Raw genomic sequence first — 18343 nt, forward strand, 5'->3', positions numbered from 1 at the left:
GGGCAACTGACAGACCAACATACTACTTGAGAACCTATTTTAGCATAACTCAAAGAGCTTACTTTAGCAAGGTGCTTCAGTATTGCTATCATAACTAGTTAGGATCCCTGCACATTGGTTCAGCCCCTAACGTAATGGTTGCTTACAGTAAGAGGAACATTTCTTGGTGTTCCTGATACTCTGAACATAGTTTAGGAAGGCTTACTATAGATTTCCTCCTCTGCAAAAGAATTGGTGGTGATTGAGAGTAATGCTTTGGTAGTCCCTTTTGGAATTGTGAGTGTACAATGATTGTCATGCGCCCAGGTCATTAACTGCAATTTTATTTCCTCACAGGGATTTGGTGCCGAAAGAAAGATCCGTCAAGCTGGTGTCATTGACTAACCACATCCACAAAGCACATCATTAATCCACTATGATCAAGTTGGGGGGATTCTGGTGAAGGGTTCTGAATATCTCCCTCTTCATCCCTCCCAAAATCTGGAATACTTATTCTATTGAGCTATTACACCAGTTTTAACACCTTCCTCGTGTTATGTTTAAAAAAATAAATAAATTTAAGAAAACCATTTTAAAATTATGCACAGTTGCAGGCTGGAAAACTTAAGGTGGCGCCTTATAGAATCAATTTTAGGAGCTTTATTTGGTGCATTTAACGCAACTGGTAATTGCAAATCCACTTCTGCCTGTGTAAGTGAAAAATATAGACTGTTACCTTGTTGGCCCTATGAAATTCTGCACTTGATACTTAGTATATACTCTACCTTCATTACTTCTGGCAAGATGTTCTGCCTTAGCACTCAGTTGCATTCTTTTTCCTTTTCTTTTCTGTTCATTATGCTTTAATTCTGAGAACCATATGATGGTAGAATATATTAAAAATTACAAAAATTTGCATAGGCAAACCAGTTCTTTAAGTTGATGGCCAAATGTTAAAATGTTATTTTTCATATCATTTATAATCTTGTCACAGTCCACTTAATGATGTTTGGTTAGATTTCAGTGAAAATTATCTTCCAGGGTAGTTTTTTTCCCCCCCCTCCCCGGGGATAGGGGGTGTAACTTTACCACAATTAGTATATATGGTGCAGAATTTCATGCAAATGAGGTGTGCCAGCAGTGTGATAATTTAAACGTATTTAAAGAAAAAACAAAAGGATGAATGCACAAACTTGCTGCTGCTTAGATCACTGCAGCTTCTAGGACCCAGTTTCTTTTACTGTTTTCAAAACAAAACAAAACAAAAAATAATAAAAAAGTTGTGCCTGAAATGAATCTTGTTTTTTTTATAAGTAGCCGCCTGGTTCCTGTGTCCTGTAAAAAGTACAGGCACTTGACCCTTGGTGTAGCTTCTGTTCGGCTTTATATCACGGGAACGGATTGGTCTGATTTCTTGGCCCTCATCTTGAATTGGCCATATACAGGGTCCCTGGCCAGTGGACTGAAGGCTTTGTCGAAGATGACATGGGTCAGCTCAGGGGATGTGGGGGAGGGTGCTTTTATCTTCCCCGTTGTCGTTTGAGGTTTTGATCTTCTCTGGGTAAAGAGGCCATTTATCTTTGTAAACACGTAACACTTTTGCTTTCTCCAGTTTTCTGTTAATGGCGAAAGAATGGAAGCGAATAAAGTTTTACTGATTTTTGAGACACTAGCACCTAGCGCTTTCATTATTAAAACGTCCTGTATGGGAGGGGCGGGTCTGGGTGCGGCCTGCCGCGTGACTCCTGGGTCGGAGGCCCACGTGGCCGGGGCGGGGACTCCGGCGCCTGGGGCGCCGACTGATTGCGTAGGGGGCGGGGCCGGAAGTGCCGCTCCCTGGTGGGGGCTGTTCATGGCGGTTCCGGGGTCTCCAACATTTTTCCCGGTTGTGGTCCAAATCTGTCCGAAGCGGAGGCAGTGGAGCTTGAGGTAAGGCTCTGGCGTGTGTAGCGTTCGACTTTGGAGCATGCTGACGACTCCTTGTTGCCAGGAATCGAGCGGAATCTACGAGCTGGAGACAAAGGCCCTGGGCGGGGGGTCCTTCGTTTTGAACCCTACGGGGGAGCTCTTTGGAGACAGGCGGGGGAGAGAGAAGGGGAGACGGTCTGGAGGCCGCCCACCAGAGCTCAGAAGATTTAAAGGAGTAGGAAGGGGGGTTTTCTTTACCTTAGGCTGAGGGCGGGGCCCAAGGGCTATTGAAAAATAGACGAGGGTGGGGGTAGCTAGAAGACTAATCCAGAATTCTGAGATCCACAGTAACCTGCAAGTGTTTTTGCACTCCTGAATCACTTTGAGAACCAAGTGGAGATGAACGTGTACGGAACCAATACATTTCAGACTCTGGTTTTACTTACTGTTGATTACAGAAAGCTTTGAAGTACTGTAGATGTGGTTCGACAGTTAACCCTAATTGCTGCTTTCCCACAGGTTCTTGCTGGTGTGAAATGACTGAGTACAAACTGGTGGTGGTTGGAGCAGGTGGTGTTGGGAAAAGCGCACTGACAATCCAGCTGATCCAGAACCACTTTGTAGATGAATATGATCCCACCATAGAGGTGAGGCCCAGTGGCAGTCCGCTGACCATACCTCTCTCTTTCGGTTTACTCTTAACCCATTCCCTTTCCCATACCTTTCAGCTATTCCTTAGCTAAAGGAATGATCAGGAGAGAAAATAAAAAGTTATTTGGGGCACTGTGTTCAGTAATACAATAAGTAAAGCTTTACCTGTTTTTGGAGAAGAGTTCACTTTTATTAGCTACTGAAGATTTTCTAAAAAGTTTACAGTTTTTAACAGTTTTGAAAACGGTTACAAACTCAGTGTTGAACTCATTTAGTTTCTCCACATATGACAGCTCCGTTAAAAAGAAACACAAGTCATAGATAGAATACCTGAATGATAGCAGGATGGAGATGAAGGATTCAGAGATCTGAGTGTTTCTTAGCCACTTGAAGCAGCTGAGACTGTGGGTTAGGGAAGAAAGAGCATGAGATTTTGAGTCACTGTGCCTAGGAATACGGTCCCTGTTTGCAGTTAGTTATATGATAGTGAGCAAATCACTTTTCTCATCTATTAAATTACCATAAACCTGTCTTGCCTGACACGCAGGGGATGTTGTGAAAAATCAAATATGTTAAATTTTTGTGGATGCTAACGCACTGTGTAATTATCACTTATTTAAAGTTTCTGTTGTTTTTGTGGGAGTTCATGTTATAGATTGGCTTCAGTAAATGGCATCTAAAGTGCTTTAAGAGTTTGTAATCTTATTCTAGAGATTATTTTAATCCACATCCTGGTCTTCGTACCACCCAGCCATTGAGTGTTTAATGCAAGCTAACTCTAATATAGCCATTATTAAAAATTAGTCATTAGTCCTTGGTAAAATTTTATTTTAGGCTTACCAGCTTTAGTATTAATGGTTAGGACATTTTAATATTTTTCAGAGTTTTATTTGTTGCGAGGTAATTTACATAAGGTGTATAAATCTTACATCTATAGCTCAGTGGCTTTAAATTTGTGTACACTTATGTAACCGCCACATAGATAAAAATATAGACTATTTCCAATGCCCGGGAGAGTTCTCTCATGCCCCTTTCTAGTCAGTAAACCCCCCTATACTGCCAGGAAATGACCACTTCTCTGACTTCTACTATCATAAATTAGTTTGACTAAAACCTATCTTTATCATTTTAATTTTGCTTATTTCCTCAGAACACTCATACATTTGACCATATTTCACACTTTAAGGAAATTTTGACAATGTGAATTCTATGTTAATTTGAAAGTATATTACAGTCCCGCAATGGCGTGAGTTACAGAGGCGCTGTTCAATGGGCTGGCAAACTGTGTTGCATACTGTTTCTGGAGCCAGATCTTTACTAAGTGTGATGAGGTTATTTTCTTTGAACTGAATTCCCAGAATATAAATATTAAGATACAAGTAAAATTTTTGCCTTAGAGCCAAATTGAAAAAAAATTTTTTAATATGATCTATGCATGTCTATCTTCCCGAGGAATTAATGTAACTATACCATGTTTGGAACCTTTAGGAATTTGATTCAGGAACATTCCCCAGAGGTACAGTCTGTCATGATGAGAAAAATATTTTGATATTATAACCTTGTCTGAAATAAAAGGTATTTGTGTATTTAATCATAAACACAAAAGATAGTGCATCCTGGACCAAGTTATAATTGGTGGAGGTATGTTTAGAATTGTAAATGGATAATAACTCAAATAAGAGAAGTACAGTTCATACTTCAGTGAATATAATCTCTAGTCTAAGTGCGGTAGAACTGTCTTTTCAATTACCATGTTTTCTTCATCTTTTCCAGGAACAGAGTGACCACATTTTCCTTTCTATAGGCATATAGCATTTGGGGCTTTTTTCCTAGGGTGACATTAAGTACTTTCTGTTTGTGATTATATATCAGCAGTTTGAGGGACAAACCAAAGAGACAGAATTGGACTTGGTTAGGAGCTTATTTAACCTTAGCTATAGCATAGCATTCCCTGTGATTTTTAATAAAAATGGAATCTCCCTCTCTCCCTGCCCCCCTCCCCTCCACACCCCAGGATTCTTACCGAAAACAGGTGGTTATAGATGGTGAAACCTGTCTGTTGGACATACTGGATACAGCTGGACAAGAGGAGTACAGTGCCATGAGAGACCAATACATGAGGACAGGCGAAGGCTTCCTTTGTGTATTTGCCATCAATAATAGCAAATCATTTGCAGATATTAACCTCTACAGGTACTAGGAGCATTGTTTTTTCTGAAAGGATGATCTTTAAGTGTGTTCTGAAGTTTTGGGGTGGGAATGAGGATACCACACTAGGGAAGATACAATTTTTTAATTATGAAAAGAATTGCTTTTAGGTTGTGACATTGAGAATCTGGGATTATTACTGAAAGTTAATACTGGAGTTTATTTTATATAAGCCACTATGTCTAGAATGCCTGATAATACATAAATGAAGCTTGCTTGCTAATGGGAGTGATTCAGAACTAGAGGTGTTATGAGAGACCACAAAGGCATTTCAGAGAGGAAAACACCTCTGAGAAACATTCTTCAGTATGTAATAGTGAAGATAGCAGGAAGAAACAAATGGGGGGAGGGGGGTTAGATAAAGGTGAAAGCAAGGCAAAGGAATGTAAAGATGGTCTTTCTCCACAGAACCTTAAAGTTTCAAAGCTCGATTGGACCATAAAAATTCTAATACAACATTCTTATTTTACAGAAACAAAGTTCAGAAGGTGGTTTGTTAGGTTTTCATAGTCATGATTGATTGTTATTCATAGCAGAGCCAGGACCAAAAACCCAGGGCTCCTTTTTCTTAGCTCTGTGTTCTTTAAGCAGAATAATATAATGGTTAAGAATATAGACTCTGCCTGGGTTGAAACTTGGCTCCATCATCTCTTAGCCATGGAACTTTGGGGCAAACTACTAAATCTCTGGGCCTCAGTTTCCTTATCTATAATATGGAGATAGTAGTACCTACCAAGAGTTGCTGTGAAAATTAAACGAGTTAATAAATACGTGAATCACTCAGAGCAGTGTTTAGCACAGAGTAAATGCTACACAAGCGTTCTGCTTGTAGCCTGAGTCTTGGCGTATGCTCCATCCATATGACGATGTCGACTCTCAGAAAGAAACTAGTCTAAAACTGGTTTTCTTCCCCTAAACCTGCTCTACTTTCCATTTTCTCTCTGCAGTTAATAGCAGCACTTAATAAAATGCTTAGCACTTGGCAAGCACCAAAAAAATATTTGCTGAATTTCTAGAAATCATTTTTCTCCTTAGGTTGTCTTATATTATCCCTTCACATAGGTTACTGCAATCACACCAAAGCTCAGTTCTGCAGATAGCCAGTGAAATGCATTTCAAGTACATGACTTTGTATGTAATCCCAGGGTAGAGTCTAGAGCAGTGCTGTGCAGTATGGTAGCCACAAACCATATGTGGTTGTTTAAATTCATTAAAATTGGGCTTCCCTGGTGGTGCAGTGGTTGAGAGTCCGCCTGCCAATGCAGGGGATATGGGTTCAAGCCCTGATCTGGGAAGATCCCACAGGCCGTGGAGCAGCTAAACCCGTGCACCACAACTGCTGAGCCTGTGTGCCACAACTACTGAAGTCTGTGCGCCCAGAGCCTGTGCTCCACAACAAGAAAAGCCACTGCAATGAGAAGCCTGCGCACCACAACAAAGAGTAGCCCCTGCTCGCCACAGCAACGAAGAGAAAAGCCTGCGCACAGCAACGAAGACCCAACAGAGCCAAAAATAAATAAATAACTAAATTTTAAAATAAATTCATTAAAATTAAACAATTTAAAAATCAGTTCCTTGGTCCCATTAGCAACTGACTTTTCGGGTGTTCAGTAACTTCATATGACTAGCATATATAGTGGGACAGTGCAGCTAGAGAACATTTCCATCATCATAATAAGTCCTATTGGACAGGGTTGATCAAGAGAATCTGGAACAGTAGTTTCCAAACTGCTGTGTGGTATGTCTTACTTGTCATTGAAGAGAGAACTGTCAGTTGGGAGTTCCAAATCCTTTAGTCCCCTGTTAATAAGAGCAGTTCTGGTGTTTCCTATTTTATATCTTGGACTATAATTTGTTTGAAGAAAATGTTTGGACACCACCCGTCTAGAGAAGTGGATAGACTGTCTTTCATTAAATACTGTCACTCTCAAGGGAGCTTCAAAAAGTTATTTGGAGGCAGTAAGCTTTACTTTTTATACTTCAGACCTTAACCTAGAGTGTGATTTCAAGTTGCCAGTTAACTCCAGAGCCAAGCTCTTTGGAGAATCAAGGGGCCTAACAGGGACATGTGTCAAGATAGAAGGTGAACTGGTACTTGGCTTCCCTGCGGCTGCTGCATCAAGTCTACACCAGTCTTCTTAGTTTGCAAGGCCTTTTATAAGTAGAAAAAAAGTGAAACTCAGTATAGAAGCTAATAGGGCTAGGTAAAATTTGCTAGATTTTCTTTTTTGCCCTAGCTGTTTATTCCTTCCTAAAAGTTTATTCTTATGATAACATATTCCCTTTTTTAGGGAACAGATTAAGCGTGTAAAAGACTCAGATGATGTACCTATGGTGCTAGTAGGAAACAAGTGTGATTTGCCAACAAGGACAGTTGACACAAAACAAGCCCATGAACTGGCCAAGAGTTATGGGATTCCATTCATTGAAACCTCAGCCAAGACCAGACAGGTATAGTACAGCTTTTAGCATCTGGCAAGGGTTTATTTAAGGTAGAAAAGTTTGATTGATTGACTCTTCACTAGAGACGTGATCCACATTCTTTGTTGTTTTGGATTTTTTTAATACTGTTCTATTTTTTTAATCTCCAGTTTAAACCCAAAATGAATTTATTAATATTCAAGTGTGGTTTCTTTTTTACTCCTGCAAATTAACATACACAAATATTTCTAAAATGAAGACCCTTGATTAAAGATACTTAAAACATTAGTCCTTTCTCCATCAACACCAGCTACTATTTAAGGCATAGGCCCTCCTGAATGGAATCTTTAGATCTGGTAGTTCTATATGTCCCATGTTACCCATTTTCCTTTACTTGAATGTTATCTTTGCAGAAAGTGCTATTTGTATATCAGCCTGCTAATGTGACTCAATGGGAATGCTGAATCAGCCTGTTTTATCAGCTAATAATTTAATAATTGCAATTTTAAATCCACATAAAGAAGTACAAATGAGAGAGAGCTTACAACTTGGGTTGTGTCTGTTAAGCTGTCTTTATCATTTTCTCTCTCTTATAGGGTGTTGAAGATGCCTTTTACACACTGGTAAGAGAAATACGTCAGTACCGAATGAAAAAACTCAACAGCAGTGATGATGGGACTCAAGGTTGTATGGGATTGCCATGTGTGGTGATGTAACAAGGTGAGCATGTGGTCTGTTGACATAATTTTAAATATTATTTAGGCAATTTGGAGGAGTGTTGCTGTTATCTTTTCTATGTTGCTATTTAACAGAGTTTCTGCTCACTTACAACTCTAAAATAAAGAACTTTCCTTATGGCACCCTTTCTGAGAGTACCACAGCCTAAACTGTTTTTAAAACATTTAATTATTTTACAGACTGTTAAATTTTCAATAATATTAGAAATTAGAAGACATTGTTTATGAAATGTATTACCAGGAGCTTGAAGGATCACTACATGATGATGACATGGTGTGTATTCTTTTCTCATAGATACTTTTAAAGTTCTAGCATCAGAAAAGAGCCACCGTCAAGGTAGGACAAGTTTGGAAACGAACGTATTATCATTTATGTTGATTTTGTAACCTTGTTTTTCTAATACTCTCTATGTACCATTTATACAGATTCCATGTTTATTTCAGCTGCACTGACACCTTGGTCCTGACTTCCCTGGAGGAGAAGTATTCCTGTTGCTATCTTCAGTCTCACAAAGAAGCTCCTGCGATTTCCCCAACTCTCAGTAGATCAGTATAATTTTCTCTATTTGAGAAGTTCTCAGAGTAACTACCTCCTCACTTGGTTGTCTGACCAGAGAAATGAACCTCTTGTTACTCCCAGTATTTCTCCACCCTGGGTTCTCCCCGAGCACACACAAACAAACCTCCGCCACCCCAGGTTTTTCATCTGAAAAGCAATTAATGCTCTGAAACAGAGAACCAAACTGTAGAAACATGAAATTCTGTAGAAAACAATGTCTTGAGCTCTGAAGTAGCAACTGCTGGTGATTTTTTTTCCTTTTTACTGTTGAACTTGGAACTATGTTGGTTTTTGGAGAAATGTCATAAATTACTGTTTTGCTGAGAATATAGTTAATGTTGCTGTTTGGTTTGTTTGTAATGTTATCAGCTATATTCTATAAACTGGCATCTGCTCTGTATTCAGAAATACAAAAGTGAATACTGACTTTTTTGAGTCTATCCTCGTCTTCTCGACTTTCTTGTAATTAAATCTGACTTTCACAGTGAAGTGCCTTTTTCCTGGAAGTGGTTTGTAGACTTCCTTTACAATACTTCAGTGGAATAGATGTCTTAGAAACTGTTATACATGAAAATGATTGTCTGAGATATGTCTGTGACCCGTCTAGCTTTGAGGGAAAGATATACCAATATGATAGCAGATGCCATTTCTTACATGTATGAAGTTGATTCTTCTAGAGACCTGTTTTGGGGCTTTCCCAAGAGAAAGGTGAGACTATAAATGATTAGGAATAATTTTGCTTACTTTTTACCTCATCTCCACTTTTTTTTGTTTTGGTAGTTTACTACCTGCAAAATGTATATAATTTGTTTCTTCTAGCTTACTGATAGTCTGATGTTCAATGAACTTCCATTCATATTTAAATTTGGGTCATATCAGAACGTCTACATTTGCAGGTGTTCAAAATTATAAAAATTTGATGCAGGTTTATTTAATAGCTGTGATCAATGATTCTCAAGCCTCAAATATGTTAATAGACACATTTTCATTGCGTATCATGGTAATTATTCATGTATATAATTGCCCTCGGTCCCCTTCTCACCCCATCCCCTGTCCTTCACCCCATAGCAGTGGCTTGATTATTTCAGTTGAGTAAAGCATGGTGCTAATAGACCAGGGTCACAGTTTCAAAACTTCAGTGAGCCAGTTAGCATCACAGAGAGAGAAATTCTTCCACATTTGCTCGTTGCACCATTAATTCCAGCTAGTAGTTTTGCCAGATGCATGTGGTTAGTCCTGCAAGGAGAGAAGAGGTCAGTTAGCACAAATTCTTAACCATGACTGGAAAAACTTGTTATCCTGAGAAAGGTCAGCTTAGAAGTCCTTATAAATAAAGGATCTAGACCCTGTTTTTAGCCACATGGAAACCAAATTAAGCCAATATTTCTTCTCATGTTTTTGAGAATGAGGATGCCTCAGATCAAAATTTTTCAATTTTTCTTTATTCATAATGTTCTTTGAAGGGTTTAAAACAGGATGTTGATTAATTAGTCTGGGCATACCAGATAACAAGCTGATGAGTTCTTGTTCTGAACAAGAAGTAGCCTTTGGATTGGAATGGCTGTTTGAGAAGGGAATAGAGAATGTAATTAATAGTTATGAGGATTTGGAGGCTTGGCTTTTCCATTTGCAGATAATATCCTGATAATTCTAATGAGTAATAGACTTGGATAACTTTTGATAAAAGAATACTTCCAAAACGGCCACTTCCTGTTCTCGTCTTCTAATGTGTAAATACTTACTGAGGTCCTCTTATCTTCTAATATGAATTTTCATTTATTAAGCAAATTTCACATTGCCTTGAAATGAATTCGGAAGAGAAGAAAAAACATAATGTACCCAGAGAATGAGTTGTGCTCCTTAGTGTTAATTCTGAGAGCTTTCACAGTCCGCGCCGGTAAACAGAAACTCTCTGCCACTTGGCTTCTGCTCCTCTTGGAGCATTGCTCTGTCATTTTCTTGAGGATAGATGGAGACTTGTCACCTCAGTTGTCATTGTCTTCCTCTTCTTCTTCCTCTTGTCTATGTGACTGACAGTGTGATTCTTATGAATGTCAAATTGGGGGGAAAAAAATAACTCATTTTAGGCTCTTGTGCCCATTACCCTTGTATGTTTGTATCTTTTAGTTTTCTCAAGTATGTTCTAAGCACAGAAGTATCTAAATGGGGCCAAAATTCAGACTTGAAAATGTTCTTTTTAATAGCTTCTTAAAGAGTTACACTTTGGTATGCATTTTGGCACAGTAGAGTGACAAACTTACAGTTAAAACGCTGAATAACTTCAGTTAGTGTGGTATCAGATAGTTTTTAGAATATGTTTGTGATTGCTGAAGACAATTACAGTTTACCTCAAAATCTGAAAGTCTCTTTCCCCAAGTTAAGTGCCTGGCCAGCTGTCATAAATTACATATTACTTTATGTCTGTTTGTTTCTTAAAGGTTGTACGTTCAAGATTGTGAAAATAAGGTGTTCTGTGTGAAGGCTACCATGCCTGTCTATAAATGAATCTGTTGAGTGCTGTGTTTGCTCCAACAGCTTACTATAGAATGCTACTTGGTCATATCGTACTTATTACAGTTTTCACTTCAGGAGTGTAATAGGTAAAATTATCCTCAATCTGTATTGTAGTGGGCCCCATGTTTAGTCTTTCGTCATCCTTTAAACTGCTGTGAATTTTTTGTCTTGACTTGAAAGCAAGGATAGAGAAACACTTTAAAGAGATAGTTTGGTTTTTTTCCATTCCAGAATTTGTGAGCATAGTCATGTTTTGCTTTACATTTACAGTCATGAACTCTTAAGCTGGCAGCTACAACCAAGAACCAAAAAAGGGTGCATTCTTCTTCTTATAATTCATCTCTGCTAATAAATTATAAGAAGCAAGGATAATTAAATTAGAGAAAGTATTTAATTTGGGTGGTTTCTATAAACAAGAGACTATAATTCTTGTACATTATTTTTCATCTTTGCTGTTTCTTTAAGAAACCTAATGTGCCACGAAATTATTTTAAGGTGTTTCTTATAAGAATTGTTTTTAAAGTGTTCTTGTTATCAGAGTAATTGTAGATATATTTCAAAATATAACTGGTAATTTTTAAAGGCCTGAGTACTGACCTAAGAAGCAATTGTATGAATTCTCTGGAGGGAAGGGAGGATCTCAATGGAAGTTGTATGACTTTTATATTTCTGTGCCATTAAATATAGGTTAAAAATGTCAATTGTGCAGTTCTGCTGTTTAAACAGGAACTATTGGCCTCCTTGGCCCTAAATGAAAGGGCTGATATTTTAAGTTGACTGTTTTATTGTAAATTAATCCATCCTAATTTTTAAAAATTTGGTTGAATATTTTTCTTGTTAAATGTTTGAAAAATAAAAACTGGAAGTTCTTTGCTTAGTCATAATTGCTTTTTCCACTGATTGCCTTTATTGAAAGTTAATATTTAATTCAGACGTTTGGATGTGACATTTGGACAATATTGGAAGATCTGAGTTCCTCATTTTGTCTCAGTATAAAATATGTCAGAACCTGCTTTATTATGTTGAGGTGATTCAAAGCTATATGGCAGATTCTCACACATTAACGTGAAGTGCTAAAAACTACCATTGGATCTTTTGGTCTATTTTTGTACTACTGTACAGTCTACCAATCTTGGTGTAGTTTTGAGAGCATAAGTCTAGGAGCCAGAGAACGTGGGCTCCAACTATAATTTTACTACTCTAGCCAATAGTTTCCTAATTTTGCAAAATAGGGAAGTTGAATTAGGATATCTCAGATTTCCCAATCCTAATTAAGGAGATATAAAAGAATGATTTCAAACCTAGGCTTTTTTTTTTATTTCTTTTTATAATTATTATTTTATTTATTTATTTTTGTCTGCATTGGGTCTTCGTTGCTGCGCGCGGGCCTTTCTCTAGTTGCGGTGAGCAGGGGCTACTCTTCGTCGTGGTGCACGGGTTTCTCATTGCGGTGGCTTCTCTTGTTGCAGAGCACGGCCTCTAGGCACGCGGGCTTTAGTAGTTGTGGCTCACAGGCTCTAGAGCGCAGGCTCAGTAGTTGTGGCGCATGGGCTTAGTCGCTCCGTGGCGAGTGGTATCTTCCCGGACCAGGGCTCGAACCCGTGTCCCCCTGCATTGGCAGGCGGATTCTTAACCACTGCGCCACCAGGGAAGCCCAAACCTAGGCTTTTTCAGTCAACACTGGAATACTGTGATTATGAGGACCTTGATTCATTCTACCAAAGACATCAATTTTTTTTCACTTTTTTCTTTAAAAAGGCAGAAATGTGGATCATTAGTATTTGACTGAATTAAGCTTAAGGAAACCAAATTTAAGCAACAAGATACTGTTTCTAGCTACTGGGATGAGTGTAAATATTTTACATTGTAAAATGTATATGAAAAACAGAATTGTGGACTGGTGTATCTAAAACAGATTTCCTCCTAAGTCAGTCAGCTATGCCTCAACATCAGATCTTTTGTTCTTCTAATATTTGACACCCTGATAACTGAGAAAGAGGAAAGGAGGAAAAGATATTATCTTACTGATGATAGCTGCTGTTCCGCTTGGCAAGATGAAGCTATAGAAAGACAAACAATGGAAAAGTAGCTAAGGAAACTTGTTTATTTGGAATATGAGGGGACCTCCTATGCATGTCTGTGCTATTAAGGTTTCTGTTCTCAGAACAAGCAATTCTCAAGGTCATTAAGAGGCCAACAGAGTCGCATGAGTTGTTTGATATCCATAAATACATGTAAAGGGGCCAAGAGTGTGCGCTAGTGATCATTTTGCAAAACCACTTAGGACACATTTCAGATTATGTCCAGCTCCATGACTTGAGAGCACAGAGAAGCAGTGTCCAGTATCCAAAGGGGAAGGGTATGCTTTGTAATGCTTTCAGTATAACTCTGGGCAATGAAGTGTGGTCCTATACCTTAATAAAAGAAAACTGGAACTCTAGGAACATCCGAAATGCAGATAATACATACCCTTTGCAGTGCCAAAAGGAACATCAAAGGTTCAGATTCAGGAACTGGAAGTAAACCTAGTGAATTAATCACTCTTATCTGGAGACATTGTATTCATGACTTACTTTGCACTTGCACCAAAATAGTCTGCTTATTAACCTGTAGTGGGGAGGGGGGAGATGTTCTTTTTCAACTTAATGCTTAATCTCGTCTTAAAACTAGTGTAAATACAGATTGCCATCAATTTGTAGGCACCCTATAAAGAGAACAAGGGGTAGTGCCTGCAATATTGGGGGTTAAAGCGATATTAAATGTTTCTAAAGATAGAGGCAGCTACGTGCCTAACCAGGGAGTACGTGGTTGGAACTGAGCAGTTGCCTACTAGAGCCTTCAGACGCAGTAGGCTGAAATATTACCCAGGCTAGGAAAAGCAATCTTCTAGAATGGCTACTGTGGAAGTAATAAAATTGGCGCTATTGACACTTGCTGGAGGAGCTTGAGATGTGTGAATTTTGTATGATATTTGTCTGAAGGAAAACCGCACACTATTTTAAAACATCTTAGTGTAAATCAATTCTCCACATGTACAATTGAGACCCAACATTAAAAAAAATTTTTTTTATTCATTGGAATGAAGTTTAAAGACATCTTGAAAATTAGATCAAGAAATCTCATAAGTTTATGCTTGTTTTGCCTGTGAATTTGAGCAGTTTGACATATGATATTAAAGCCTAGCAAGGCACATGAACTGAAGTTACCAAGGCCTGTCGCCCCATCGTTCTGCAGCTGGTGTGACATTTCCTCTCAGAGAAACACATTTGGATTCCACTAGGAGGCATAGCCACATGCCCTAACAGAATGTTTTTGTTTCGTTGGCTCAGTATGTTTTCCTTACAACTTTCCTTCCTAACCCATGTAGCAGGTTTTTATTGAACCTACTATGTGCCTAAATGCTGTGCTGCTCTGGGCATACAACAGTGAGCCAGATAGGCTGGCTCCTCATTCATCTTTTATATTGCATTGAGGAGAGATCTCGAAAACAAAAATTTCTTAGTTGCAATTTGGTGATTGTTTCAAAGGAGAAGGATATTGTTTACTGAGACATAACTTGCTTAGCCTCACTCTTCCAGTTGTCGCCCTCATGACACTGCCCAGGGTCACCTACACAATTTTTCTGAGAATAATCAAAGCTACCCAAGATGCACAGAGCCTGTCTCATGCCTCATTGCCACTTGGGCCTCTCCTTTTCAAGTCAAGGCTCTCATAAAAGGAAACTGTATATTGCTTCACAATTTCAAAGTGCTCTTACATAAATCTCGTTTAACCCTCCACAAAAGCCATGTAAAAGAGGAATGGTCTACATTTTACTGATGTGAATCCTATAAAAATAGATGGGTTTATTCCAGGTTTGAACCCAGGTCTTCTGACTTCGGATACTGTGCTCTTTTTGGTTCACTAGTGCAATTGACCCTTGAACAACACGGGTTTGACGTGGGCAGGTCCACTTTTACGCAGATTTTTTTTCAACAGTAAATACTACAGTACTACACTCTGAGGTTGGTTGAATCCAGGGATACAGAGGAATCGCGGATACTGAGGGCTGACTGTAAGTTATAGGCGGGTTGTCGACTTCATGGAGAGTGGGCGCCCCTAAGGCCTGCATTGTTCAAGGGTCAACTGTAGCTTTCAAACCATGCTGCTCAAAGCCCTTGGAGTATGGTAAAGGAGATTTCCAGGAAAGCCTGAGTGGGCAGGGCTCTGCTCTTCCTTCCTTGTCCTTCAACCCAGGCTCCACTTTCATCTGTTTTGGGGTGGGGTTTTTTTGGCATATTATCCAGATATTTTATTTTTATAATCTTAAATATCAAGAATGACAATTTTTAATTCAACTACCTGAAGTTTTGTATGAATTGACCTTGTGTTTCAAGTAGTCAATTTTATTAATTTTATAAGAGTAGTAATAGAACCTGGTTTTAAAAAAATTGAAAAAAATTGGAAACCACACGTAGAATTACTTAACATTTACACAAAGTTAATCACTTTAAACTTTTGTTGTTGTTGTTCTGTCATCTTTTGTGGTGATATTTATGCACAGGGTCACATGCTGTGTGTGTGTGTGTAAGATTGAATCATCTAGATATACAGTGTTTGTACCTTACTCATTTCACTTAATAACATAAATTCCACACCTTTTCTAAGCCAGAATATTTACAACATCTTTCTTTTGAAAACTATATAGTACTGTAATTTATATAACCTTTTCTCTGCTGACAAACACATGGGCTGTTTTTTTATTTGATGGTTGATTGTTTTGTCATATCAAATATCATTATATTCAACATATATTTGCCAGTATATGCATAGAGCAAATTCCCACAAAACAGTTGAGTTTACACTTGATGCATTTTTTTTTTTTTTTAATTTTTAAATTTTACTTAACTGCGCTGGGTCTTAGTTGCAGCATGCTTGTGGCATGTGGGATCTTTTTTTTTTTAGTTGCAGTATGCGGGATCTAGTTCCCTGACCTTGGGAGTACAGAGTCTCAACCACTGGACCACCAGGGAAGTCCCCAATACATTTTTTATTTTAATACATATGGCCTTAATTGTCTTCCAGATAATGTTTTATCAATAGATTCCTTCCAACAGTGCATGAGAAGATGTTTTATCCCAGACCCTAGGCAACCCTGAGATATATCAAAATTTCAAACTCTTACCAGATTAATAGGTAAACTGTGATATTTTTGTCTACTGTCCAATTTGCATATCTTTAACTATAAGCACTTTCATTTGTTTTTCATTTTAGGCTTCCACTCAAGATTTAGTTTGAAGATTCCATAAGTAAAAGTTTAAACACCCCTTGACTTCTATCTACTCCTACAACCATCTGTCAAGCTGGGAATCACTACACTGCATCCTCATGTCTAGTCCAGAACCCAATACTCTAGGCACAATCACGGTCATTGCACAACTAAGCAAGAGTGAGGCCGTAAATGACACCGTGGTTAAGAGCCCCGACACAGGAGCCATAATTCCTGGGCTTAAATCCCATCTCTATCACTTAACAACTGTGAGACCTTGGGCAAGTCAGTCTCTGTACCTGAATTTCTTCAACTGTAAAATGGAGGTAATAATAGTTCCTCAAAAGACTGTTGTGAAAATTAAATGAATTAATATATGTTAAAAAACAACAACAACCTTGGAACAGTGTTGAGCACTGTTATTATTGCACAGACCCCACGGCATGCCTCCCTCTCTCTCCTGACAGAATGCAGTATACTTTTGATGTTTAGATTGCTTTGTTAAAAGCAAATTGCTGAATTTTAGTTCCATGCAAGAGGCAGGAAACAAAGTCAGTTTGTCTCACGGAAAAGGATGAGTCTTACGAATTTGACTTCTTTATTTTTAGGCATGTATGGGAAATTATGACTGACAGGGAAATGAGGCTAAATACAGTAAAATACCATAAGATTTCAGAATTTGATTATATTCCAAACTAAAACTCATTCCTTAGGTTTAAGGGAACTTTTATACACCTCTAGCAGGGTGACAAAAATAGTCCATAGTTGCTGCTGGCAAAAGGGCTGTATTCCAAACCAGAGGTTGTAATGAACTCAGAACTGCTGCCACTGAAGCAATGTTACAAAGGATTAAGCTCATCCTGAAAGTTTACTACTGGTAGCCCCGAGCCCCATAGAACGCTTTGGCATCTGAACCATGAGTGACTGTGAGGGCATGGAGGAGGGTGGGGTGAAGAGCAGGTTGGAAAGGGCTGGGCGCTCCCAGCAGGTTTCACAGCAGGCACAGAAACCTGCTATAGTAGAATAGAAGAAGGGCTTTCTGGACAAAAAAGCCAGGCAGCAGTGATTGCCTGTGCACAGCTCATTCCTGTTAAGTGTCTGTCATCTCCTTCCTGTAGCGCCTCAGGTTACAGGTATCTCTAACTTGATAAAATACAATAAATCTCCGCTTTAAAAAATAGTTTGTAAATTTGTTATTTGGAACTCTGAATGTTTTCCATTGGAATAATGTTCTAAATGATGGGAAGCATCTGGGTAAGCTCCAACCAATGTAGTCCATAATTTGGATGAAATATTCACATTAACAATTTTTAAAAGACATAGAAAATAATGATTTTCTTTTGCTAAAAACTAAAGCAAAAATAGAATTAAATGAGACTAGTTTATATACCGATGCTTGAAGAAAAACCCAGTTTAATTACAGAAAAAGAATGAGTAGATAGACTTGTCCCATTTAAGGGAACTTCTGGACATTTTTCCTTAAGGGCTGTAGATGATAATAGGACCAGAATATGTTTTGTTTTGCTTTAAATTCAGTTTTTTAATGACAAAAATAATACTTGTTCATGGTAGAAAATGCAAATAAGACAAAAGAAAAAAGTAAAAAATTGCCATCATTCCACCGCCCAGACAGAACGCTGGTATAAGTTGTCCAGGCTGTTTTCAATGTCTATATTGATACATAAATTAAATGCCTTTCTTTTTTTTTTTAATGAAAACAAGATTATACTATGTATACATCCTTGTAAAATGCTTTTTCACTTAATAAAAATCTTTGAATGTTTTCCAGGTTAATATATATTCATCTACTCATCATGTTAATGACTGAATGGTATATTACGGGTGTACCGTACTTTAATCAATCTTCTATTGCAGTTGTTCCTACTTTTTAAAAAATATTTATTTATTTATTTGGCTGCTCTGGGTCTTCGTTGCAGCGCGCGGGCTCTTCATTGCGGCACTCGGGCTTCTCTCTAGCTGTGGCACGCAGGCTCCAGAGCTCGTGGGCTCAGTAGTTGCAGCGCTCGGGCTTAGTTGCCCCGCTACATGTGGGATCTTAGTTCCCCGACCAGGAATCAAACCCACGTCCCCTGCATTGGAAGGCGGATTCTTAACCAC

General features: G+C 38.4%; 2 protein-coding genes across 4 annotated transcripts in view; both read left to right on the plus strand.

Annotated features, from left to right (window-relative positions):
* The window catches only part of CSDE1 (cold shock domain containing E1), a 36146-nt gene extending 34495 nt beyond the window's left edge, over positions 1-1651 (plus strand). For both annotated transcript variants that reach the window (XM_061183649.1, XM_061183651.1), the window contains one exon: positions 337-1651. In XM_061183649.1, the coding sequence (XP_061039632.1) occupies positions 337-384 (48 nt within the window). In that variant the 3' untranslated portion in view covers positions 385-1651. The remainder of the gene's footprint in view (positions 1-336) is intronic.
* Positions 1652-1791: 140 nt separating this feature from the next.
* On the plus strand, positions 1792-11861 carry NRAS (NRAS proto-oncogene, GTPase). 2 transcript variants are annotated; one of them, XM_061183652.1, is made up of 7 exons: positions 1792-1908; positions 2407-2534; positions 4553-4731; positions 7038-7197; positions 7764-7887; positions 8200-8241; positions 8331-11861. In XM_061183652.1, exons 2-5 carry the CDS (start codon positions 2424-2426, stop codon positions 7881-7883), a joined length of 570 nt encoding a protein of 189 aa, XP_061039635.1. In that variant the 5' UTR covers positions 1792-1908; positions 2407-2423; the 3' UTR covers positions 7884-7887; positions 8200-8241; positions 8331-11861. The 2 variants fall into 2 exon arrangements, with proteins under 2 accessions (XP_061039635.1, XP_061039636.1); XM_061183653.1 differs by having other exon boundaries at positions 8349-11861.
* The last annotated feature ends 6482 nt before the right edge of the window (positions 11862-18343 follow it).

Source organism: Eubalaena glacialis, chromosome 3 (assembly GCF_028564815.1).
Source record: "Eubalaena glacialis isolate mEubGla1 chromosome 3, mEubGla1.1.hap2.+ XY, whole genome shotgun sequence".
NCBI lineage: Eukaryota > Metazoa > Chordata > Mammalia > Artiodactyla > Balaenidae > Eubalaena > Eubalaena glacialis.

Coding starts and splice junctions, on each gene's coding strand:
- NRAS (XM_061183652.1), top strand. CDS start 2,424: ATGACTGAGTACAAACTGGTGGTGGTTGGAGCAGGTGGTGTTGGGAAA. Junction 4,732..7,037: donor GCAGATATTAACCTCTACAG/GTACTAGGAGCA, acceptor TCCCTTTTTTAG/GGAACAGATTAAGCGTGTAA. Junction 7,198..7,763: donor CCTCAGCCAAGACCAGACAG/GTATAGTACAGC, acceptor TCTCTCTTATAG/GGTGTTGAAGATGCCTTTTA.